Genomic DNA, 25,979 nt, shown 5'->3' with positions numbered 1-25,979 from the left:
CTTTTAAAGGACTGGTGCCTGAAAATAAATCTCAAATAATCTGTGTGCAGTCAGAAATGGATAATGAACTATGACAAAAAAAGGTAACAGGTTAGGGTGTTCACATGGAGGCTTCATAACGAGAGAAAGGAGAAAGAAAAGATTAGAGAAATAAAGGAAAGAAGGCAAATTCATATCTGTAGAATATTTTAGGTAGTTTTTATTGTGAATCATTTAAACTAATCTTTGATAACTGAACTATGCATTTATCAGTATATACACAGGTATTTCCAGTTAGCTGTTCTGTACTTGGATGCTGAGGGAATTAACAGTCAGAATTCAGTCCTATGAGGTTGTCAAGGCAATTTCATAATCTCATAACTCTCCTAATTGCTAGCAGATGGGGGCATATCTTGATTCAAAGTTGGTCTCTGGCTTAGTTAAAGCAGTGCTCTTCTCATGCAAAACTCATGAGTGAAATTCTGATAGTTAAAATAGTAATAAGCCTGCAGCATGTTTTTTGTTTTTCCTGCTCTCCATGAGTTTATAACTTTTTAAGGTTTCCCAGAATTCTAAATATGATGCACTTCACCAAAAACATAATTTTAATCATAAAAATATGTAAATGAAATAAAATAGAAAAGCAACTCATATGACATATCCCACAGAACTCAAACAGAAATTAATTTCTAACATGAAATGTTACATATGTGCATGTATGTGCCAATGTATACAACTGTCACACAAGTGAATATAAGGTATTGGGATTTTATGGTGTAAAGATTATAAAAAAAGACTATAAAAAAACCCCTTTTCTAATATGTTTGTTACAGTGAACTGGCTATTTCCATTATCAAAATTGTTCCATTTTAGTGAGAGAAGGTAATTATTGTGATAATAGTAAAAATTGCTTGCACTCGTTTCCTCAGAGGATGTTACTTGGTTGTTAAAAAAGTAATCTAGAGTAACTTTTCATAGCTTTGATGACCTACTTCTGTTTTAATCAATTTTCAGAGTGAATATCTGATTTTTTTCGTTCAATTCTATAAATACACCAAAAGAATGATTTAAGCATAGGCAAGTTTTTCTGGGAAATTGAATACTTTTTTTCCTCCAGTCAAACTTTCTTCCTGTAGCTGTTTTTTAGTCACCTCAACAGCCCGTGCTTGGAAACAATTGTATCACTGACCCATTTCATCAATTAGTTTAATCAGCTGAAAAGGAATGTTGTGAAAGCTGTAAAACAAAAAACTCACTGACTGTTTTACACAATATTTTTTCTGTCAGGCCACGACACAGGAAGTTGAATTTACAAGTTCCATTTTTCATTTTACAGAACTACTAGAGAAGACCCTCAGAAGAGAGGAAGAAATGGGAGCTCTCCAGGTATACTTTCTACTTAATTTACTAGCTACACTTTTTGTCACCCTTAAAATTACTAAATTGTATTACAATATTATGATTTTCTGAACTCTCTTGTATCTTAAATTCAGCTTTGGAAATATATACAGCCAAATACAGACCTGATAGCTAGTAATACTCACTGCTGAGTTTCTGCCCACCAATTAAGTTGCACATTAGAGAATATTGAAGTAGTCTGCGTTCTCCTACGAGTCAATAAATCTAGTCCATCAGTGAAAAGAATGCTGCTTTTAAGTCACACTATATACTGAAGTTGTTCTGTTATGTTATACTGCTGGCTTCGCTGAAACTATATGTGAATAGGGGCAGTGCAAATCTGCATTCAGAACTGCAAAACCACTTTATATTCTACTTTGTTGGTTGGGTTAGATTTTCGGGGCTGTGTTTGCTTTCTTCTGTATCTCTGAATAAAACTGAAAGTAAAAGATTTTAAGTATTTTAAATCTCTGAAATATTAAATGTCCATAATCACCTTCCTGAGGAAGAAGGGACCAGTCAATATATGCTAGGACTTGACACAATATAGTAAATCCTTATTGTATGTCATCTAGCAGTAAAGCTGCTTGTGCTAAGCGCTTTAAATTTGCGCTTAGAAAGTAAGATTTACCCTAGGCTCAGCTTTGGAATAGTATTTAAGCATTACAGTCAAAGAAAACATACTCCTTTGAAATGAAAATGGCTAGAAAAGCAAAACCAAGCTGAAATGTCTAAATTGTGAGGCTTGGGAGGTTGTTAGGGAGGGTCGTGTATGTAGTCTTCGGAACACAGAAGGAAAAAAAGAAATTTTTAACAACAAATTACAGCAAACAATGCCCAACATGAATATAAAAAACTTTAGATACAACATGAAGAGTGTCTCAATGAAGCACCATTCTATAAGTGTACTGGAAGCAAGACATTTATGAGTGAATTAATGAAGATAAGGCTGCTAAGGAAAATGAAATTATGTATTGACCTGAGTTTTGACCATAGGAGTTTGTTTGAACATAAGCCTTCTCTTCTTGTATAATAAATGGAAGGCATTTTGAGGGCTAGAGGTATCAAAGAGTTAGTGTAGAAACAGTTTGATCCAGTAAGAAGAGATAAGTTGCAAGACTGAAAAGTTACACAACACACCAATCCAGCTGTTTCCTGTTCAAACAAAAATCTTGGCCCAGCTTTCTGGCAGCTCAAGTTCAACAAGGCTGAGAGCTTGTCTGCGCAAGCAGTTTACACAGGTGCATATCTAGTTACATCAATGTAAAAAGATCTCCTTTCATGTGAAGCAATTCTGCATCTGCTTTCATGTGAAGCTCCATAGTTGACAAATTGTTCTAATGATGTTACTTCTGATTGAATGAGGAGTAATTTTATACTGCAGAAAGTTGCATCATAGTAGTGTCTTGTGTGCATATATGTGCTTGCCTGTATTTCTGATGGTCTGTCAAGCTCCTGATCAAATTGCTTTATGCCCTTACCTGACTGGTGGTTCTGGTCAAGTGTGTGACTTGTACTACTCTAACTGCGATTTTTGTATTCAAATGCTTGATGGTACTTTTTTACTCCTTCACATGCCCATGCTTTCACAGTCAAAGTATTCAGCAAAAACATCTATTATTTTTCTAGATAGTGTTATGTCCAGCTTAGTATATTTCAAAATGTTCCTAGTCTGGGATCCTCTGTTCTTGTAATGTTGTATTCTAAACTTGCAGTGGCTGAATATGTACAACTTTGCTAGCAAATAGTTGTAAAACAACAACTCGTGTCATCATGACTGAATCTCCCCAAAGCTGTTGCATCTCAATATATAAAGCATAGGAAGTAAGAGGAAAGTGAGAGTTCCTTTAAACATGGCATTTCCCAGAGCTGAAACTGGCACACTTATCCTTTTGTTAACCAGATGACATGGAATATTTTTTTCTTCTGAGCACCAGTTCAGCAAAGCATGGGTGTAGTTGGTTAATGTATGAATGCTTTCATTGAAGTAGATTGCTAGAAGGTAATTGTCAAATTAAGGACCAGGCATTGGAACAGGCTGCCCAGGGAAGTGGTGGAGTCATCATCCCTGGAGGTGTTCAAAAAATGCGTAGACGTGGCACTTCAGGACATGGTTTAGTCAGTATGGTGGTGTTGGGTTGACAGTTGGACTTGCTAATCTTAGAGGTCTTTTCCAAACTTAATGATTCCATGATTCACTAGCAAATAAAATAGCACACTCTGCCCCCAAGGCCTACAGTCCTTGGATAGGATTCCCTTGGTATTAGGTCCTACTCAGTCCTTGGTTCAGTAGACAATAGGTCGTGTTGATTCTTGTTATCTTTTTGTCTACAGTTCCTGGGATCCTGTTTTGATAAGTATCTTATATATACAGAGAATTATATGTAGTAAGTCAATCCTTGATGCATTTTGTTTGCAGTCTAAACAGACCATATGCATAAAGCACGTTCAGGAAGCAGGCGGACAGAAAGATCGTACGTTTTAGACTATGGACAGACAATTGAAAGCAGTCAGGTTGTCATGGCTGAAGGAGTTATTTCTTGTAACGTGAGCCATGAATGCTGACCATAGTCTTAGAAAGACTAGAGACATGAGGAAATCTTCTGTCAGAAATCAGGGTATTGCTGTGGGCAAATGATGACTGGGGATACCATGAGATTCTTTGCCATGTCTCTGCATCAAGTAACAAGAATATTCCCCAGAGCTAAGGACGTATGTTTTATTATGCTTTTTGTTTGCTCATTTTCTGAGGGGAGACAAAAAGCACCTTTTGTTAAAAATAATTTGAATAAAGTACAATTAGTGCTTCCACAGTGCTGTCAGCTGAAAACCACAGCTGACAAGACAGAAAGAAAAAAGCAGTTTTATGAGGATTGTTCCCGGAAATATTAGGCTAGTAGTTTTCATGTGTTCTTCTAGTCAGGGAATATGTTGGACTGCAATTAGCATTTCAAAGACAAAATAATACTTTGTTAGGTAGACAGTGGGAATCTTTATAGCTACATCTCTCTACGTGAACCTGACTCTTGTCTTATAGCTTCCATCTTGACACATAATATATGTAATATATGCAGTTCCTTGATATAGAGTGTTTTGGGAACTAGGAGGCTGATGCTTTGGATGACATCACTGTATTCTTGGTTTTTCATTTTGAACTTGTTGCATACTTTTGACTAGAGTTTCTATGTTATGCATAAATTTATATTTATGAGTTTATATAGCTATATATGAGTTTATATATGTTCTAGATAATATTTATGTTCTCATTACACATGTGCTTGCTCTCTGTTGTTACATGTGCACTCGTACTCAGCATAATACAATTTTTAGCTTCTGAGTAGTCTAGATCACTTTCTACAGTCTCTTTGATAGCCACACCAAGAATATACCCTCACTCCTGTTCTTACTTCATTGGAAGAAAAAAGGGTCTGATTATAAGGTTTTCACCTTTCTTTTTCTGAAAACTGTTCCATGGTACAAAAGATTGCATTCATGAAACTAATATGCTATGCATGATAATTGCGATATTCAACAGTATGGATGTTCTCTGGGAAAACAATTGCAAGCCATTTTAATTTGCTTTGGAATTAGTGACATGCTAATATAAATAAAAAGAATTACATATAAAATACAGAATTTTAGTTTGAAAATATAAATATATGGATAATGTATAAATTATCCATGGTAAATTTCCCAATACATTACATGCTAGTCTTCAGAAAATTATCTGCTGAGAGTGTAAGAGTTTATTCAGTTTTTAGAATTTGGCAGGAAGATCATGCACTTTTTTTAATACATGAGTCATTTTGAAAACACTATTTAAAATATTCTACCATTGGAATCATCCTACTAATACACTCTAAGGCTTTTTTTTTTTTTTTTTCAAAGTAGTCCTTTTTAACTGAAGAAATATATATCTGAATTGCTGTTCACTATCACCACAAATTTAAGAGATCTGTAAATACCATCTTTTATATAGTAATGAGTTTGCGTTTTGTTGCAGAATCTGTAAATAAATATGAGTGTTTGTAACAGCCACTGCAATTTTATGGAGGAACAAGCATCTCAAAATAAATATTTTTGAGTTTTTCACATGATATTTTTTGTCATAAGTTTGTTCTGATGTACTGAAATACTCAGTCTGTATCTCAGACCTGCTTCCAAGAAAGAATAAAGTCTTTAGTATTTAATACACTACCTTTTCTGAGAAAAAATTTTAGTAAAATGCAGTAAACTTTTGCTTATGCAACATTGTAGTTGGAATCTCCAACTACCATGCATTGTAATGGGCACTGAGCAAACATTTCTTAATAGACGAGTCAAAGTTAAGTATTCTAGAACCTCATATTATCCTAGTTTTACTGATAAGAAACTAAGCCATAGGTGAAATAAATCTATAGGAAATCTGAGACATGTATCTGAATTTTTTGATTCCCAGCTCTTAGGGATAAAATCACCCTCCATTTTGTCTAAAAAAAAAAAAAAGTTTACACTTTTGTCTATTTTTTTTTTTAAAACCCACTACTTTGAAAGAGTCCTGTAACTGAAAGTGGTAAGGAGTGCATTTTTTTTTCTCTCCATACATTTGTTTTATTATTTATCATTGGTTTATGCACAGGGAGTTTTGAACCACTGTGTATGCAGTTCCAACATCAGCCAGTTTAGTGACATCCACTACTGGCAAAATGTTAGCATTTTTTTAAACAGTTGTATTTTGATAGTGTACTAGATTTCCATCAAACTTATTTATGTGTGCATTCTTGTTTTCCCTTTAGATATTTCCTTGTACATACTTTCCTGAACAGTCTTCCTTGGGTTTTTTTACATCTTCAAAACCAATTAGTCTTTTCCAGATGCTGTTTTATTTATTTTTTTCAGCCTCACTTGATGCAGTTATTTTTCCTCCAGTATATTGTCTCACTTTCTGCCTATGGTTTAGAATTGTAGTCAAAGGTGCAACTATTGTAAGTGGCTGATGAAAAATAACATCATTTGCACCCCAAACTTCATTTTGTGTCCCCTCGTGTCCATGTGTCCCTCATCCCCTCCTGCCCCTATGTCCCCCAAGTCCCCATGTCCTTCCATCTCCTCCCTGTTCCCATGTTCCCCCATGTCCCCTCACATCTCCTCCTGCCCCCCATGTCCACCTGTCCCATCCTGCACCCCATGTCACACATCCCCTCTTGCTCCCCCACGTGCCCAAGTTCCCCCATATCCCTGTTCCCCTCCTGCCCCCCATGTCCCCCACTCCACCCCCCTGTGCCTGAATGAGCTTTAAACATTTCACTAGGGTGAACTGTGTCTTTTCTTCAAGAGATTATATGAATAAAAGTTAGCCCTTTAGTAATCCAAGGGACACTGGTTTTACACAAATATGTAAATATACAATATATGAATACCAGTTTTACACAAATACGTAAATATACAATATATAAATACCAGTTTTACACAAATGTGTACACCTGTTCAGTTAGTAAACATAACCATTATTTTTAAAGTTTTTTAAGACAGTAATAACTCTAGAAGAGTCTTTGTAACTCATTTCCACCTAGTCTTAAAAAAAAGAAAAATACTTTTGCATTCTTGCAAATGGCTCCCAAATTCTTCCATTGGTCTAAGAAATTTTTGTTGTACCAGTTGCTTCCAAAATAGTGAAGTCAGTTCAGACTTGTCTAACGGTCTTTGGATGCTGCAGGAATAAATCCAGATTATTACAATTATTTTTACCTCTTAGGGAGGGATAGAACAGGAAAAAGTATAAGGATTCTTAGCCTAATCCACCCAGGAAGGAAAAAAAAAACCCTCTGCCATACTTTCAAAAAGGTAATATCTGAGCAAAGTAAGAGTTCTTGTATTGGCTTAATGGTCAGGTACTCTAAATGTGAGCTCACCCAAACACTTGAACGTGTGTTTTCTCAGATTACTTAAAATATCATACCTAGTCAGGACATAGTGCCAGAGTACATGATCTTGATTTTACTAGCTTAATATTTTTCTTAAAGATACTTTTAAATGAAAATGGGACATTAAAATATATACAGTAAATTTATAAATTCTGGGTTCTCTATATTTTGTGCTGGATTAAAACTTGCACAAGCTTATTTTATTTGCATCTTATTTTTGTCTGACATCAAACTTTGACTAATGTCATCTTGTTATTAATAAAACATTCTTTAGAGCTATTTCTGGATAACAGTACAAAGATATGGAATTTACTTTTTAGTTTTTTAAGGAAATGACTAAAAGAAAACTAAACCAGATGCTAACGTGACATGAACTCCAAAACATGCTAGATCTACAGTCACAGATGATCAAAAAAAGAAATCAAACTTTGAGATACATAAGAGTAAAATCAACAATATTGAAAATCTAATGGTACTATTTGAAAAAATATATCATTGAGTAAATTTTTTCAAATTCTTTCTTACCTTGATTCTGGGGAGTTTCTTTTCTTTGGAACAACTTTCTAAGTGAGATAGTATGATAAATGGGTCAGACGTCCAATTAAGTACAGCAGTTCCTATTCAGTGAGATTTTTGCAAAATAACATACATATGACCAGCAAAAAAACGAAGTGAATCCTTTTCATCATTGTTCAACTTACATTGCATTTATATTCTCTACTTTCTAATGGCATCTTGTACTTTATTTTTAGGAACGTATTATGGCCTTAGAAGTGGTAAGTTTCTTAAATTCATTTCCAAACCAATCACAATGACATTGCTGATAATTTTTCTAAATTATGAAAAATATTATTTTTATGTATTTAAAAAAAAAAGGTTGCAGTTCTGGGTTTTTAACTGTCATTTTACTTTTAAGAGAAGATGTGATAATTTTACACTGCACCTTTCTGTGTAAGTTTTTACTACAGTATTTGGGCACTGGTTATATGAAATACAGTGTAATGTTGTAGTTTTTCTGTACAGTTCAATCCTCATCCCATCTCTGGGAAGAGAAATGTCGTAGATAATGAGCCGTACAAAGGATGTTATTTTTCTACTGCTAGCATTTCTAATGGTCAAGGTCCATGTGATAGATCTAATCATTTCAGTGACTGTTACGTGTGCTTTTTACATGTTTACACTGGGATGTGCAGACAGAATCAGTTCATCTGCCCACATCAACACTGCAACTAAAAGCATGAAGGAATACCATTTTAATGATTAATTAATATAATTTAGTAAGATAATAAGCTGGAAGGACAAAAGCCTTCATGCATGTACATGCCATGAATGCAGCTGGATTATCCAGATGTCCCAAGCTAGTAAGTCTATCAGGTGGAATAGCTGGGATGGGTCTTGGCTTGCCCTAGCATTTCTGAACTATGCTTCTTTTGTCTTATATAGGAATGTCCAATAAGACATCACACAATAGTATGTATCAGGCCCATAGTTTCTTTTCATTGGAAATCCAGAAAATTTCATCTAAAGAAACCAGCACTGAGACAATTGCAACGCTGCAAATATAAACTTTTTAAATTTGCTTGTGCAAATTATTATTTTATCCTTCCTGATTGTCTGTGCATCTTTGAAAACAGCTTCTGATTTAAAAAATATATTTAAAATATGTTCAATATGTTAAGAAAAGCTTGCATTTACACAAAAAAGGCCCTTTGTAGATCAGAGTGCAGTGTTGGAACTCCTGCTGTGTGGGAGTAGGGAGCTAATGCTCAAATTCAGTGCCCTGGCACTTCACATAGTGCTGTGTGAGTGTAAAGTGTTGCCAGGACATTAGTTCTGTTCAGGAGCATCTCTTATTCATGGTTTGCTTACATGACAACTAGTCAGGCATGTATCCACTGCCATCAGTTTCTCATGAGCCATGAGTTAAACTACCAGCAAATGCCTTGTCCTTTCTGGTCCCAGAGCTGTTTTCACACAGGCAGAGGGTAATTGCTTGTAAATAGCACAACGTCATGCAAATTCAATCCGTATTTTGTGACAATGTTTGTTTCTATTTTTTCTGGAGCCTTTCTACTTTTTATACTTTTAACCTCTTCTACTTTAAGAAGGAAGATTTGTAAGTTATTGTTCAGATAGAAGAGGAAGAGGATTACTATCAGTAGAATATAATTTTCTTTCTTAATGCAAGTTCAGAGGTAACACCTGAATGCAAATTTGTGATGCTAAATCCTAGAGCTTGAAATCAATCACTGCTTTCATTATTGCTGACATTGGAAGATGTGTAATGTTAAGCCCGAGATTGCAGGCAAGAAAAGTATCGTCATCACTAAGGCTGTCAAATGCTCCCAAGGCACTTATTTTACTTTTACCATAAAGTTCCTTTATGATGTCAGGCAAATCACTAAACTAAATTTTTCACAGACTGTTAATTACTTTGTGTTTCTCATTTTCTGGCTATCTGACTTTGTGACTTTTGAGGCCTGATTTTCAGAAATGCAAAGTTTTAGTAATAGCTAAATTCAGTGGGAGTTCCAGCTGTATATATTGCTAAGTATACTCAAAAGTTGGATGTTAGATAGCTGATAGTGGATACTTTAAAATAAGTGGGTTTGACCTTTATATCTCTGTTTCAGTTCTGAGGATGATAGCGTTCTCTCTCCTCCCCCCACTTCACTAATCTTAAAAAGAAAATACACACAGAGTAATACTTACATGGTCTGAATGTGTCAGGATGAGCTATGATAAAAAAGCCTTTAAGCAAAAGAATGAATAAGGCTTGCAGTTTAAGGGATCCTTAAGAATCCTTACATTTATACATACAGTATATATGTCTACATATCTGTATAGCTATGCAGCATTTATAACAATGACTATGTAATAGTTATGGTACTCATATATTTGTGTAATTTTCTTATCATCTGTTATTTAAGTGCTCAGAGTACAACATCAAAAAAGTACAACCAGTCACAAGTTGTGTAGAAAATGCATTTTCTTAGGAGAATTTTGACAGAAAGGTGGCAGTTCATGAGACTCACAAAATGCAAGATACAAAAAAGGGCAAGAGAGGGAAAAGCCAGAACACACACATACACAAACTACAAAATGCATAGGAAAGCATCAACTCTCCAGAGCTGTTTTTAAACTGTGAGACCATGGGATGGCTGGGTTAGGAATCTTATCTGAATTTTCTTCCACAGCATTCTTATTCTGCCTGATAGTGGAAGAAATTGCTCTGCACAGGGGTAGATGAAGTTTAGTGCAGAACTGTCAGATTTACCACAAGTGTGAAGCCGCCTGCAGCCACTTTTAAAATTGTTTCTACCCTGCACATACCTTTTTAAGCAACAGAAAAGACATGTACATCTAACAGTAAATGCATTTTTAAAATCTTTAGATTAAGATTTTAACCTAAACAAACTGTCTGTTGTACCTGAAAACTGTGTACGTGTACATATTTTGAGAGGTATATTTGGCAGCCCACTCGCCTCCCTCCCTTTCTCTACAGTCTACTCATTTCTGCCTTCTACACTTGCCAGTAAAATTGTTGTAGTAGCCATGTGATGAACTTGGCAACTTAGGCAAAAAAAAAAATTGGGAAAGAAATGTGACAAGAACCTAGCAAATTATTTTCAGAGCTCTGGGTGAATAAACCTTCCAGGCCTAGCTTAATCCAATTCAGTGATTTTGGAAGTTGCAGCAAACTAGAGGGGTCCCTTGCATCATCTGAGCCCTGCCAGCACCTTCTTCTCTCAGAAGTCTGAGCTGGAAGCTCCATCTCCTACTCATGACTTATCCTGTCTGCTATTCCGGACAGTTTCTTGGATCTTCTTTCTCCATAGCCAACTCACTTGGTTCCCAAGGAAAGTGCTGTATTACCATCCTCCTTCGGGACATGACACCTGATCTGATCACTCCCTTAAGGAACCTGAGAACAAATAGTACCCATCACAAGAAGCTTTTGGATTTTTTGGCTCATCTTCTTCAATGAGATCAGTTCTACAGTATGATTCAGTAGATAGGTGCACCACTTCTTGCTTCAGCAGGGTGCACAGGACAGGAGCAGAAGCTGGAAGGTAAGAAAGAAGAACAGGGGTACTTAGGCAGACTCCCTAGTGGCTATAAAAGGAGCTGAAGAACCAAGGTGTATTCTGGAATAATCCTTCAACTCGTGAGAAGTGCCAGGGGAGTAACAAGTACAGGCAAAACTGAGGTTTTGAGTACCTAGAGATTATGTGTTTTGTTTGGCTCTCTTTTTGGTTTAATACTGTTAATTTAATTATTACATAGCTATTAACAAGTAATTTTCCTGATTACTTTAGTAATCAATTACATAGTCTGATGTTTTGCCGGAAGGAATATGATTTATCTTTAAATAAGATGATTTAGTTTATTCTTGAGTGTATCTTAGTTCTTACATACAGGATTTGGCTCTATATTATTTATAGGCAAAGGTGTATGATTTTCTTGGGAAAAAGTCTGTTTTGTATTCTCAGATGTAGCTACAATGGGAAGTGTATCTAATTCTCATAAAGAGGTCAGAGTGTATTTTGTATGTGCACACTGCTACTATGCTGTGCTTGTGACTTCAGTGGGCTGCTTCTGTAAACTACATCATGTTCTTTTTGAGGATAAGCTGCAAGTCAGATTCGTCTGCCTTAGTAGTAGTAGTCTGACAAAAGACTGGGAGATTCAACCATGTCCTGAAGCTATTCCAGTGAACATATGCATTCTATATCCTTTGATCAATAAGACAGCATGCTGCTTTCAGTAGAGAACCCAGAAGTGAGGTTACCACTTGCTTAGAATACTTGGGTCAGACTTTTCTGGACATGATTCAACTTTTCGTTACAAAGTTATAAATCTAGGTTAACTCCAGTCATGATGTAAGTATTCTGCAAAATTGTTATTTAATATGAATTTCCTTTTCAGTATGAACATTTATGTATTTTGTTGTAACTCGTATTTTATGTTCATGAAAGTAAGGTTTTGAATACCAGTAAAACAAATTTCTGTCTGCACACACTCAGCAATGTAAAAGCTATTAGATTCTTCTACTGTAGTAGCAGGCTCAAATTTGCATCAGTTTTCTGATTTATCACCCATTTTAAAAGGAGACTTGGAAAGGTGATGATGCCCAATGCATCTCACAGAGAGATTATGTGACTGCCTGATACCATCCATTTTAGGGTGCATGCTCTCTCCCCTCCCCGCTCTTGAGATCATTTCATGATTGTCATACTTTGTATGCATGAATGTTTAGGAAATCTTGAATCTAAGAGTTAATGCTTTCTTCTCCCCTTGGTTTGCTTCTGTAGTGTCTTGCCAAAACTACCATTACATCAAAGGCCTTCTGGTCCTCCCAGAACACAGCCATTCTTTGATCTTATAAAAACGACCGGGAAAGGAGCAGCAGTCTGAGATCCTCTGTCCTGCCTGCCTTGCCCTTTCCTTTCCTTTCATCATTGAGCCAGTGTGTCACTTCCCTTCACTGGCGGTGGAGAACTTTCCCAAGGTTCCCTGAGTCCTTCGTCTGCTCATTTCCACCAAGTAACTTCTGCTGCCTGACGGTGCTTGCAGCCAGCTGTTTCTTTTCTCCTGATGCTCACCTTCCTCTTCCGTTCTCCCCTGATGTTGTCTTCTCCCCCTACATATCTACTGCTCTTGTTGAATACCCTGCTACTTACCTATCCTCTGGCCCCTACCATTTGGTGCTTTACTTTTCTTTTCTTTTTTCGCTAATACAGCCACCTCTAGTTTTCTTCCACCAACATTTTTATATTTTTTTGATGTAAAAGAATTTATTTTGCTCTTAAGACTATGATTTTTTTTAACAATTGCCTTTCTCTCCCATTCACACTTATTTCTCACCTCCTGGCTAATTCTGGGATTTAGAGTAGGAACCAAAAATGCTGAAATAAATATAAGATTCTGCACAACTTTTCTAATTTATGGATTACATTTAAGGTTGTGTACTTGCACAAAGTCCACAAACTAAACATATATATGTATATTTATAATGTCACCTCTCTAATCCCCCTTCCCTCAAAAATTGATAAATAGCATTATTTTTAAGTTACTCTCTATTAAAAATGTTCTTCACTATTTTGTAAAAAATGAATTACTAAATTAATGTAAGCAATAACATATTGTTACAAAAATATATATTGAGACTTTGAATACTAAATTTGCAGATAAGCGCAATCAAGAATGTCTTATTGTGTATTTGTTAAAGAATATTTAAAATATTGGCCTAAGAATTTATTGCTAAATTGCCTGTAAGAGGCAGCTTACAAAATGTAGGTAACTCTAAACTTTATTAAACTGCTCTTTGTTTGGCAGTCAGGATGACAGTTTTATATTTATTTATTGACAAATAATCATGGTGCACGTCTAACAACTTGGTCTAATAAATTCATAGTTTCTCCAATGGTGATATCAGTAATATAATACATTACAGAATCACAAAATGGTTGAGGTTGGAAAGGACCTCTACAGGTCATCTGATCCAACCTCCCTCCTCAAGCAGGGTCAGCCAGAGCCAGTTGCCCAGGACTGGGTCCAGATGGCTTTTGAATATTTCCAAGGATGGAGATTCCACAACCTCCCTGGGCAACCCGCGCTACTGTTCAGTCACCCTCACAGTGAAAAAGTGTTTCCTGATGTTCAGATGGAACCTCCTGTGTTTCTGTTTGTGCATTGCCTCTTGTCCTGGCACTTGGCACCACTGATAAGAGCCTGGCTCCCTCTTCTTTACACCCTCCCTTCAGATATTTGTACACATTGATGAGATCTCCCTTAGCCTTCTTTCTCCAGGCTAAACAGTCCCAGCTCTCTCAGCCTTTCCTTGTGGGACAGGTGCTCCAGTCCCTTAAAGAATGTTAGTTGCCCTTCGCTGGACTATCTCCAGTATATCTCTCTTGTGCTGCGGAGTCCAGAACTGGACCCAGCACTCCAGATGTGTCTCACCAGGGCTGACTAGAGGAGAAGCATCCCCTCCCTTGACCTGCTGGCAGCACTCCTCCTAATGCAACCCTTACGTTCTCTAAGCAGAAAGCTCCTTTCAATACTGTGAAGATGTGTTCCACATGTTGCAAATATTGAATGTTTTTGCCAGATTTTAATAAAGCAAAATCCTCTCAGTTTTCCATTAGAGAAAGTAAAAATCTCAGGATAAATATTTATTACAAAAGACTGTAATTCTTTAGATAGCTTAGGTTATTTCTCTTAGTTTAACTAGGAGTAGTAATATACAGTGGTCTTCACTTTCATTTTTTTGAACATAGTATGTATATGTATGTAAATATAATTTTAAAGGAGATTCCATGTGTCCCATTCACAGGATTCTCCTTAAAAATGTTGGTCTTTCATCTGTGGAATGTGTATCTGAGTTCTTCCACAGAATGTAGGATGCTTATGCAGATATCAGTAACACTTATAGACACTACCATAGATTTTTTTTTTCTCTCATTGTTGTGCATCTTTTGATTAAAATAGGGACATCTATAAGCCAAATTCCTATTTTTTTTCCTACTCTGCCACTGATTTCCTGTGAATCCTTGGTTAAGTCACTTCTCTTTATTTCAATTTTTCTGAGCTGTAAAACTGAACAATATTTCTTCTTTCCCATGAAGGCTGTGTTAATTGAATTTTTGTAATGCTTTCTGGAAGGCTTGATGAAATACTCTTACCATACAAAACATTAATGTAAATTACACGTGAAGATTTTTAGCCTGCAAAGCTCCAGAAAGGTGAAGATAGCATTCATGAATGAATGACTCGGAAGTCTTTATACCTTTTAAGAATGTGTGCCTGCTAATGTTGCTTTACTTAACACATTCTGCCTCTTGTGTTATATTTCTTTTAATTTCCAGTAATTATGTCTGGATGTCTTTGATCAAAATCTTAGTAAATGATGAAGAATAGATTCTCAAAAATTAGTCCTGTGGACCCCCAGTAGTACTCGGAGCACTAGCTGATGATTCACAGAGAACTGTCTTGCCAAAAGACCACACTGTCTCCTCCACATTTCCAGCTGCTAGTATGCATCAAACAAGTAAAAATTCATGAAATACTTTCCTAATATTTTTCCATGTAAACAATTCCCGTAGTTACCACAGGGTTGTTATGTGCTCATGAATGAGAGAAGAGATGATCCATGTCATTGCAAACAGAAAAGGAAGCATCCATGAAGCTCTCAATTAAAATGTGGGCCACCCTATGCAAAAACATCTGGAGTCTAAATTTAAAGTTCAGTTAGTTTGACATTTGCAATGCTTTGTTAACAAAGGTCTTTTGTTTTTCATTAGTATAAGTGTAGTTTTTGCTTAAAAAAAAATCTTCCTGGTTAAAACTTTGATGAAACACTGTAGTATAGAAAAAAAAGTCAATTGAACTTGAATGTTGTATAACTTAATAAATTTATGCGTTGCTTATCTTTGTAAAGGTAAACTGATTTCTTGATGTGCTGAAATCATCAAAACAATGGTATAATTGGAGTAATGGTATATGTGGAATATAAAGACACAAAATACCTTTTTTTTGTTTTCTCTTAAAGTTCCCTCTATACATATGATGTACTACGTCACAGAATGTCCCAGCTATCATGGAATTTGTCTGGCATATGAAAGTCAACAGAGAACCTCAGGCCTTTTAAGTGGAACCACACCTTGTATAAAAGAGGAGCGTGATGTATCAGTCTAGTGCTGGAGTTAGAAGCTGACAATGCATAGTTTTACAGGTGTTAACAGGGAAAGCAAAGGATACCTTTATACATGCTGGGTGCATCCTATGCTTGCTATTTTTAAGTATTCAACACGCTAAGGCCATTTAAAAATAAGTCATCGTAGGTCACCTTTAACATTACATCTTTCATCTGAATCGTGAGTAACTGCCTGCTGACATGCATCGCAGTCAGTTAAAATTACAGTTGCATTTAATCTTTTTATGGGTATTCTTTGGGGATTAGCTAACTGGTACTTAAGTCAGCTCTAATTTTCAAAAATATCTGTGCAATATAGATAGCCATTTGTTTTTACCTACCTCAGTAAAGAAAGGAGCACTATACTTGAAAGTCAGTGAAGTTTGGTTTCTAGTTTATGTTTATGTGTTTTCAATATATCGACTATAAAGGCAAACTTTAGGAGGACTATATACAAACCTGCTTTGATTTATTTGCATTTAGCATTGCAGCTTTGAGACTAAAAATAAAATGTGTATCTGATTTTGATTTAGATCTGTCCCTTGTGACACCGTGAAACGGTCTATCACCAAGAATACATCAATATAGGAGGATTAACTGTTCACAGGCAGTTTAAACATCAAAGTATTTGTATGAAGTCATGGAAAATGAGTAATTTGTTTTATCATTCTCTGTGAAAACACAGAACGCCCCTTTTCAAAGTAAATAATCTTTATTTTAAAAACAGAAAGGTTAATAGCACTCACTCTATGGAAGAGACTGCTGTTAAGTAAAATACCATTAATAGTACTTCAGTCAGTACAGTTGGAGTTTCTTCCTCTTATCGGTACCATCAGTGCACTGTGTCAGTACCTTCTGTTCCCTGTTAAACAATGAGCAGACAGATGTGATTGCTCTCTTTAGGATTATTTGTATGCATTATGGCATACAGCTTTCTGACTTCTGGGAAAAAAAGTTAACAGTACTTAATTGCCCTCTATGTCAGGTGCTTCTGACATCCTTTTTCGCATTTTATCTGTGCAGCTAAATCCATCTCTTTTAATAGAATAGAGTGCAGTCATTAATGATACAAGTATGGCATTTGATCCACATTGAGGAGGTTGCTGTGTGTTTCATTAAATTACCAGACCAATTCTGTGGGCCAGCTAAAAGCTCTTTTATCACCTTTCCCTCCCATTCTTCAGCGTATTCTTTTGTTGCAGCCTCCTTTATTAAATTTCCCCTAACAAACTTGACTTTTTTCTTTTTCTGTTTTTATTTGCACTTCACTACCATTCTTTTCATTGGTTTTGTGAAAAAGGCACACATTTCTGTCCCTGAAAATGTTAGTCTGTGAGTTATCCTATTAAAATAACTTCATAAACTGCTCAGAAGACTGTGAGAATTTTAGAATATAAAAGGAACTGTTCTGATTAAGACCAAAGGTCAATCTAGCCCAGCTATAGACATTGCAACAAAGGCCAAAATAAAATGCTTAGAGTGTATGAACAGGACTGACGTATATTTTGTTTCCCACTCATTCATTCTGATTCCAGCCATTCAAAGCTCAGAGACTTCCAGACTTAGATGTAGTTTCTACGAATTTGGAACCCTCCCATGGTCTTTCTCATTCATGAACTTGCCCAGTTTTCTGCTTAAACCCATATAAAATTTTCTATCTTTATGTGACTTCTGATTTTATGCAAATTCTTCCTGGCTGAAGAGTCCTGTTTTTTCAAGTCATTGTATTTAATCATTTCTCACACGGAAACAGTGCTCCATGACTTTGATCATTCTTGTTGCTCTTCTCTGACCTTTCTCTGTTTCTGTTCTGAAACAGACTTCCACAGCTGCAGTCAGTAGTCAAGATGCAAGCACACTGTGGATTCATGCTCAGGAATAATTATGTTCTCTGGCTTTTTTTTTTTCCTTTCCTGATTATATCCAGTGTTGATTTTGCTTTTCTGATTGATGTTGAGCACTGAGTTAGCAAGTTCTTGGAAATATGTATTGTTACCCCATGGTCTACTTCCTGAGAAGTAACGGTTAGCTTAGAGCCTGTCATTTTGTGTGTGAAGTTAGGTTTAAATTTTGGGAATCTAAAAAACCTTTCAGAAATCCAAGTAGCCTATATCATCCTTTATCCACATGATTCTCGATAAAACCAAAAAACTAAGGACCAAGTATGCATATAACCTGAACGCTGGTCTTCTGCTTTCAAGATTACATTTAATAATGCAAATAATGAGGACTAGCTGAAGCACAGCTAATTTTATTCTTTTTTTTTCATAAAAAGTATGTGAAATAGCAGGGATATATTTAGGAGACACTCGGGGAGAACAGATGATGAGCATCTTCCTTAGTTCCATTTACAGACTGTTGACACGAGGTCTTGGCATTAGAATTTAGAGAAAGAATTGAAAAATTGGATTGCTTAGGGCATGGGCTTACACTTAGGGCCTGAGTTCCTTTTATGCTGAGAACAGATCACGGGTCGTCTTTATTGAAACAGGGGGGGAAAAAGCAAAAATCTTTGTAGTTGGAAAAAAAATTGCTGTAAATTGAATATGTTTTATAGCATGCTGAGGAGCCACTACATTAAATGTGTCCTGTGTCCCAGGCAACTTTGTCAACTCTGTGTGACATCTCAAATATGTAGTTTTCTGCAGTTCATAAGTACAATACTTCAGCAAAATATGTTAGGAAATATAAACCATAAGCTTAAAATATTTATGGTTTAATTTGGTGCTGGACCAAGAAGAGAGATTGAGGGGTGTTACAATTTTGGGGTTATTTCCTGTGAGGAAGGATTTTATTTCTGAAAGGGTAGGGGAGTTGTTGGTGTTCAAAGTAAAAAACTTTGTGAGCATGTGTCCATCAGATCTGTGTGATACTAGGATGATGTCTGAACATCAGGATTCAGTATTTTGTTTCACACATAGTTAAGTTTGGATTGCTTAGGGTCTGTTGTCTCTCATATTTCCCAGCCTTAGAAACACACATGCAGACCAGTACCAGGGGCTACTCTGGGAAGAAGCAGCAAACATTGCCTCTCATCATAAATTAATGGAGTGGAAAATCAATGCTTTGATGAACATAAGGCCATTATAAATGAAGTGTGAAATATGAATGAATACTGCTTTACTGTGGTAAAAGTGAAATGGTTGATTCTTGTAAGAGGGAAACATTAGAGATTGATAGATACCTCTAGGCAATTTTACTTTCAAGTGGAGATGTATAGTAGCATTTGGGAAAAAAAAAAAAAGTATTGTAACTATAAAAACATTTCTACACTATAATCTGTGAAAAACAGTTTAAATGCAATATGTAGGCCTCCAGCCTGATTGCATCCTGAAAATATGAAGAAGAATCCATTTTACAAATTCATTATTAATATGTAACTGCAGGTTCTGTAATTTTTTTCTGGTAAAGAGAAAAACACAGCTAGCTAAGTGTGAAATCTACTTAACCTTTCTCATGTAGCAGGTGAGAAAGAAGAAAGTACTGTTTTCTTGTTAGAAGAAATAACCTTTATTAATTCTGACTTCAAGTTTTGTAAAACTGATTTGCCCTACTTTATTCACTGGAATTCAGCACAAGTATGCACCTTTTTGTCCTTCCAGGCTTTTTCCAGCATTTGCCATGGTCAGATATCAACATGCCCAGTAAGGACTTTTTTGTACTGGGTGTCCTCAGTGCTGCTCATTTCAGGAAGTGATTTACCTATCTTTCAGGCATAACTTCATATATTTGGTCTTGTATAATTGCTGCACATTTTTAAAATCTAACAAAATGTGTTAGTATAAAAGAAAAGTAAAAATACTCATTTTGGGTTCACACCTAAATTAACTCCACTTTATTTTCCCTGTCTCGTTTCTATTTTCTTGTTCTTGCTAAATGACTAAGGAATCTTTCTTTCACTCTGTTTCACTTTTGACAGTTCTTCCTGTACTTCTTGAAATCTAAAATATCCTTCCTTGCTGGTGAATCCTTTTACCCCATTTTGTATGCTTCATACTCTTCCTGTTGTTCTTGAAGCAACAATTCATCCAACCCTCTCGTAAAATTCTTTCCCCTTACCTGTGATAATGGAGTTGTTATTGTTCTAGAACCTTTGACTGCAGTGTATTCTTGTTATCTTCTGTGCTGTGTGAAGAGTAGAAATTATCCTGGAAAAAAGGGCCAGATCTGGGAATTCCTGAATATTTTTCTCCTATTGCATCTTGCATTCGTACTGCAGAATGTATTAGTGGGTCAGAGAGCCCTTTTTTAGCTAAGCATACAATCTCAAGGGTAAAAGTTTATTCCTAGAAGGTGGGAGATGTTGTCTGAACCTCATTAGTCACAGAAGGAAAAAGAATGCAAATATCTGGAAAACTGATTTAACCCAGTAGTTGTTTTATAGAAATAGGTCCTAATATCATTAGCATATTAACTGCCAATACACATTTTTCCTGATTACAGAAAGTTAGATAAATGCTTTTACATAAATAATATTTTTGCATACATATAATTACAGAAACAGAAAACCCAGTCTCACGTCCGCTACCTAATTTAGTTTATTGGGACTTAATATTGGTTACAATTCAGTCCTGTGAGATGCAGATGAATCCTATTGTTTATGGAACTTGACCTTCATTTGTTATGGAAAGCATATTTCTTACAATCTTAAAAAATGAATGTTTGGAACTGTTAGGAAAGAAGCAGATAACAAGACAGACATCGTTGCTTCTAAATTGATGGTGTGTCTGCACTTAGGTTGCTCTGTTCAGTTCTGGTTTCCCACTCCTCTCTCCCCCTCTCCATCTTAAAAACCACAGAACTAGAGAGGCTACACAAGACATAAGAATGATCAAAGGCATGAAACTTCTTCCATGTGAGGAACAACGAAGTACACTAGGACTCTCCAGCCTGAAAAAGTTATGAATGGGAAAGATCGCAAGGGGTCTGTAAAATGAGAAGTTGCAGAGAGAAGATGAATAGAGATTGGTTGTACACTCTTTCTTATAGGAATGAGAAAGCATATAATTAAGCTAGCAAGTGGTTGGTTCAAACCAAAACGTGATGGCTTTTCATATATTGCATTATTATAATTTGCAATATTGCTTATAAGTTATAGGAGCAATGGCTTGATTAGTTCATTATGCAGGTAACTACTTGTCTATATAATTAATAGCAGCATGTAGGAAAAAAGATCTGCGGTCACTAGACAGTCATGGTAGCAGTATAAATAGTAATTTTAATAATACTGCTATTTATGATAATATATAAATATATAATATTTGTATGTTGCTTTATGTACAAGATATATTGCATATAATGCTATTTAATATCTTACTAAATTATTAATGTACCTATTACATTGATACACAATATATAATGTCCTTTTTATTTGTAATGTGTTTAATATTATTAACAAAATATTAATATAACAATATTGATATTGTTATCTAAGCTGCCTGCTCACATGAGTGTTCATTTCGTTGCTGTTTCTCCCATTTTGTTTCTTTAATAAATTTTTATGTGATTGATTTTTAACTAAAGAAACATCAGCTATGCTTCTAAAGAATCACATTCTTCTCTAAAGAATTAGCTTACATGGATATACACTTTTTTTTGTAACATTGAAGCCTGTGGACAGTTCCTTTGGTATTAGTCACTGGTGAAGTATTTTTGTTGTTTGCTAATACTACTGATGTTTCATGGCTTGTTATACCCAGCATAGTACACTATTACAGTCTTGACTCATTGGGTTGCTTTTTAAGATTGTCAGGGAGCTTTAGGTGGTACAAACCAGCTTTTTGGAGTAGACTGCACTTGTGCTGAGAGGTTCCCACTGATTTTTCTTATCCTGGTGTGATTGAAAGTTTTAGTCTCTTCAGGTCTTAAGTCTGGGATCTAAATGGGATGTTTTTCATTAGATTGAGACTTTCCAACTAGCAACAGAGCTTTTGTAGTTAAGGGCAAGTTTGTACAGACTTTACAGCATAACGATATTTGACTTCAGGATTGATGAAATTTATTTGTTGTATAGATTTTTGCTTTAAAGTGCTAGGGCAGTAATGTGGTTAATGAAGCTCCTTATTGGTAGATTGCATATCAGGTTAACAGAACCTTATCCAAAGAAGTGTGATTTATAGAATTGTAGAGGAAATACCAACTGTTGTTCAGAAAGGATAAACAGTATTGTTTCTACTTGCTCTTCAGCAAATAATAGAAGGGCAGCCTTTGAGAAGTTCCAGAGGCATCTGGCTTATGGGGCATGACTATTCTTTATGCATGACTAACCAACCTCACCTGTGCACAAAACCCCAAACATGATACTCATTTTCTTCAGTTGTTTGCATCTTGCTATAGACTAGATTTTTTGTGTTACGGGTGTGGATGTGAAATCTTGTTGTTGAGTCAAACCCTAACTCTGCCTAGAGTGGTAATTCCTCTTTCAGCAGTACACACCGTATGTCTAAACCAAAAATACAAAATTTGATTGTTCTATATTTAGCTAAGTGCTAATTGCACATATTTGTATTTGAAAAAAGAAGAACGTTTCTACTATGTGTTTAACTACAAAGATATAAACATTGTAAGTATACATTTATATTTTTTTTAAATGTACTTTACTCCCTGAAGTGCAATAAAAGAAAATTTCATTCTGAAGGCTACATAAACTCCAAAACTGTAAATAAGTATTGTTCTGCTCAGTAAACTGGCAACTATTCATGAAGGTTCAAATTAAGGAAACTGTGCTGTGTGGTTTTGTCCTTCTTTTTCCTTAGCAGCCTGTTTACTGTTGACCTGTTTAATTTACAGACACATACATACCTATAAACCTGTTGCCATAGATGTAATAGGTTTTTAATGTTTGAGATGGCTGAAAGATTAATTTTTTATGTTTATCTTGTGTTCTGTTCTTTAGAGTACTCAAGTAGCTTTAGACCATCTGGAGTCAGTTCCTGAAAAACTGAGCCTGTTAGAAGATTTCAAAGATACTGGCGTGAGAAAGACTTCATTTGACTCTTCCAGCAGTTCTAAAATATTTTGGTTAATTAATGTCCTCTCTATATGTATAAATTGGTTAATAAGATATTTAAAATTACATATGTACATATTATATAGACAAAACCATATAGAAATGTATTTTCATGTTTATACAGATTTTTTTGAGGTTATAAATTTAGTCCTAATTAGTAACACTGCTGAGGTGCACCATAACGTTAGCAAATATTGATAACTGGGCATAATAGGTCAAGTCCTAATTACTGGTTCAGAATATTTGTATTTAGTGGTGAATTCTGATATTACTTGTTAAAAAATTAAAATTTTGTAATGAAATAAATTATGCCAGTCATTTCAATATTTAAAGTATAAATGAAAATAAGTGAGCTTTATAGCTTTTTTGTTTTCTTTTAACATAATGCCAATAATTGTCACTTATTTTCCCAGTACCACTATCAAATCAAGGTGTGTTTGGTTAGACACAGTGGGACATATTGACAGTAGTGGTGGAGTACTGTCAAGAGTGATAAGCCTCACATTAGGTCTTCAGTGGCTAAGTGGCTAAACCACTGTATTATTACTTTCCATACATGAAGTTGGTGGTTTACTAAAAAATAATTTGGAACCTCATTGCACACTATAAATTTTAAATCAGTATTAAATCACAGATCGACAAATGCATGATGATTTCCATTTTATTTGCTATATAGAATTTCTCATCCTGAGGTAGTCATAAACATTTCAAAATGTACTTGTTTGAAACGTTTATTCTCAGTGTTCTTGCATGAGGTCACGTGTTAATACATGTACACTATTTTATTGCTGTCATCATCGGCAGAGTTAGGAACACAAATGCTGATTGAAATGTTTGGGTTTTTAAAGAAAAATATTGTTGAGATGTATAGTTTTAATTTCACATTCCAGGTATCCCCAGAAGAGCTTTTTGCTCTGATGGAGGTTGACATTTGCCTTCTGTTTCCAATGGTTCCGCACTGCCAAAGGAAAAATTCTGCTCTCAGCTAGGCAAAGCAGAAGCTGGAATGTGGGGTTTCTACAATCTCCTTCACACTTGCACTCTCTTGCTTAACATTACTATGAAATGACATTGTCATTTTCTGGTTTGCTGTAGTTATCACTTAGCCAGCGTTTTTGAGATTGGAACCCAAATTCTTCGCTTGTATTTGAGCTTTTTCCTTCTCCCTGATGCTTAGTTTTTAAAGACTGTTTTCTTAAGATGAGCCCCTACCAACAACTGTGTATTGTTTAATAAATAATTTATTATTCAAGAGAGCTAAGCTTTATACCTTAGTGAGAATGATGTCAGTTTGGAGTTTCATTAATTCTTCTATTTGAAAATAATACATTGGATTTTTTTGTACAACAGCATATTTTACTCTCAAGTGGTACGCATGAATGAAGTATTTCAAAGCCATTCATTGCTTTCCACTGTTAGCAAGTTCTTCCCTCAATGTTTTCATAGGAAGGGAGAAGGAAAGAGAAAGTAAATGATAATGCCTCACAAGATGTCTGGTAGTTGTATTCATTCAAGTGAATCGTTAGCTAGTTCAGTGAGAAGCGTTATGTTTTCTTATTTGAAAATATTGTTTAGTCCATATCCTTAGAACACTTTTTTTCTTCAAGTGCTTGTTTCTACAGTATTGTAATAAATTTTTCACCATTACAGAATTTCTTTGTTAGAAGGTATGATATTACTGAATTTTGGAAGGAGTTACAAGAAATCATTTGCCTGTTAAGGATGAGGCTGTTCACATTTTAACCTGTTTTCATTTTAACATTAGTTTTCTGTATAGAACATTATGCTTTCATATGGCCCCTGAAAGTTAGTAATTAATTCATTCTTCCTATATTGAAAATCCTTGGTGATATCTGTGTTTACAATAGCCAGCCAACATTTATTAACTGCTTTTCACATTACAAAATCATTAGATCTTTCAATGCATTTCTAGGAGTCCCATTGCCGAAGGGAGATGATTGAGGAAAGGTATACAAAGTATAAAGAAATAGTGAGTTCTCTACACCAACAGCTGGAAGATTCAAAACAAAGAGTCCAACAATTCGAGGTATGTGTGTGTACTCCACTTTTGTTTACTGATTACTTTCAAACAGCAACCTAAGCTTATTTTATGTATATTAACTCCTAGTACAAACACAGACTACTATCATTCATGAATGTTTCTGTTTTATGTAGCTGCCATGGCTGATTTAAAATTTGATGACAGAAGTGTTGTCTTCATTGTAAAGTGCCACGGATACTTTCAAAAAATCTTTAAAATTTCACAGAAAAGTGTCGTACTGTGTCTTACTACTCTGAAGTGTTTACCTGCTTTGTCAAATTGCTGTCTACAGCAATTTTTTGATTGGTTTGTTCAATTTTCCCTTGTCCTTTCATGTATAAGATAAATATAGAAACCTGTTTCCTCCATTAAAAGAGTGATTAATTTGTAGATTGTGTATAGTGATTTTTCAGTAGTTGATCTTTGCATTCTTTACAAAAGATACTGTATGATGTTTATTTCATACATAAATGAAATCCAGGCAAACAGAGGGGAAGTGATTTGCTAAAAGTCACCAGTTGACTGATAGCAGGGCTGAGCATAATTTCCTAACTCAACTTCCTGCAATACAAATACAGTGCTCTTGTTTAGAAACATTGCCTGTAATGAGTTTACCTTTCCAATCGTTAACATGCTTTCTTTCTCGTCATGTTAGCTTGTTCATTGTTATATCACTTCTAACTGCATGTCATTGTGATAGCAGCTTACTTCAGCAGAACTACAATTTTTTGTGGACATGGTTGAAATAAATGATCAGAACTGAAGAATCATGCTAGTATTTCTACTACTTATCACAATCAACTCAAGATTCTTTGGCAATGAATCTTACCAGTGTCTCTGAGCAGTTGAGCTCAAAATCTAGGATCACACACCACATATCAAAAAACTTTAAGCTGTTTGTGTTCCCCACCTCCCCCATAGCGGTCTTCCTTCTGTAAAATGAGGACATAC

At 35.4% G+C, this 25,979-nt stretch overlaps 1 protein-coding gene across 23 annotated transcripts in view; it reads left to right on the top strand.

Annotated features, from left to right (window-relative positions):
* The window catches only part of CEP128 (centrosomal protein 128), a 150,290-nt gene that overhangs the window by 105,989 nt on the left and 18,322 nt on the right, over positions 1-25,979 (top strand). For 15 of the 23 annotated variants that reach the window (XR_008234531.1, XR_008234535.1, XM_052782897.1 and 12 more), the window contains 4 exons: positions 1,316-1,365; positions 8,033-8,056; positions 22,874-22,951; positions 24,921-25,034. Coding sequence is in view for 15 of the 23 variants with exons in the window: in XM_052782897.1 (XP_052638857.1) it covers positions 1,316-1,365; positions 8,033-8,056; positions 22,874-22,951; positions 24,921-25,034 (266 nt within the window). In the remaining 8 variants the exon portion in view is untranslated. Of the gene's footprint in view, positions 1-1,315; positions 1,366-8,032; positions 8,057-22,873; positions 22,999-24,920; positions 25,035-25,979 lie in introns of those variants that run through there. The other 8 variants (XR_008234533.1, XR_008234536.1, XM_052782902.1 and 5 more) reach the window with 5 other exon arrangements.

The sequence above is a fragment of the Harpia harpyja genome, chromosome 3 (assembly GCF_026419915.1).
Source record: "Harpia harpyja isolate bHarHar1 chromosome 3, bHarHar1 primary haplotype, whole genome shotgun sequence".
Taxonomy (NCBI): domain Eukaryota; kingdom Metazoa; phylum Chordata; class Aves; order Accipitriformes; family Accipitridae; genus Harpia; species Harpia harpyja.
Note: the sequence above shows the minus strand (reverse complement) of the source record. Positions and strands in the feature narration are given on the sequence as shown.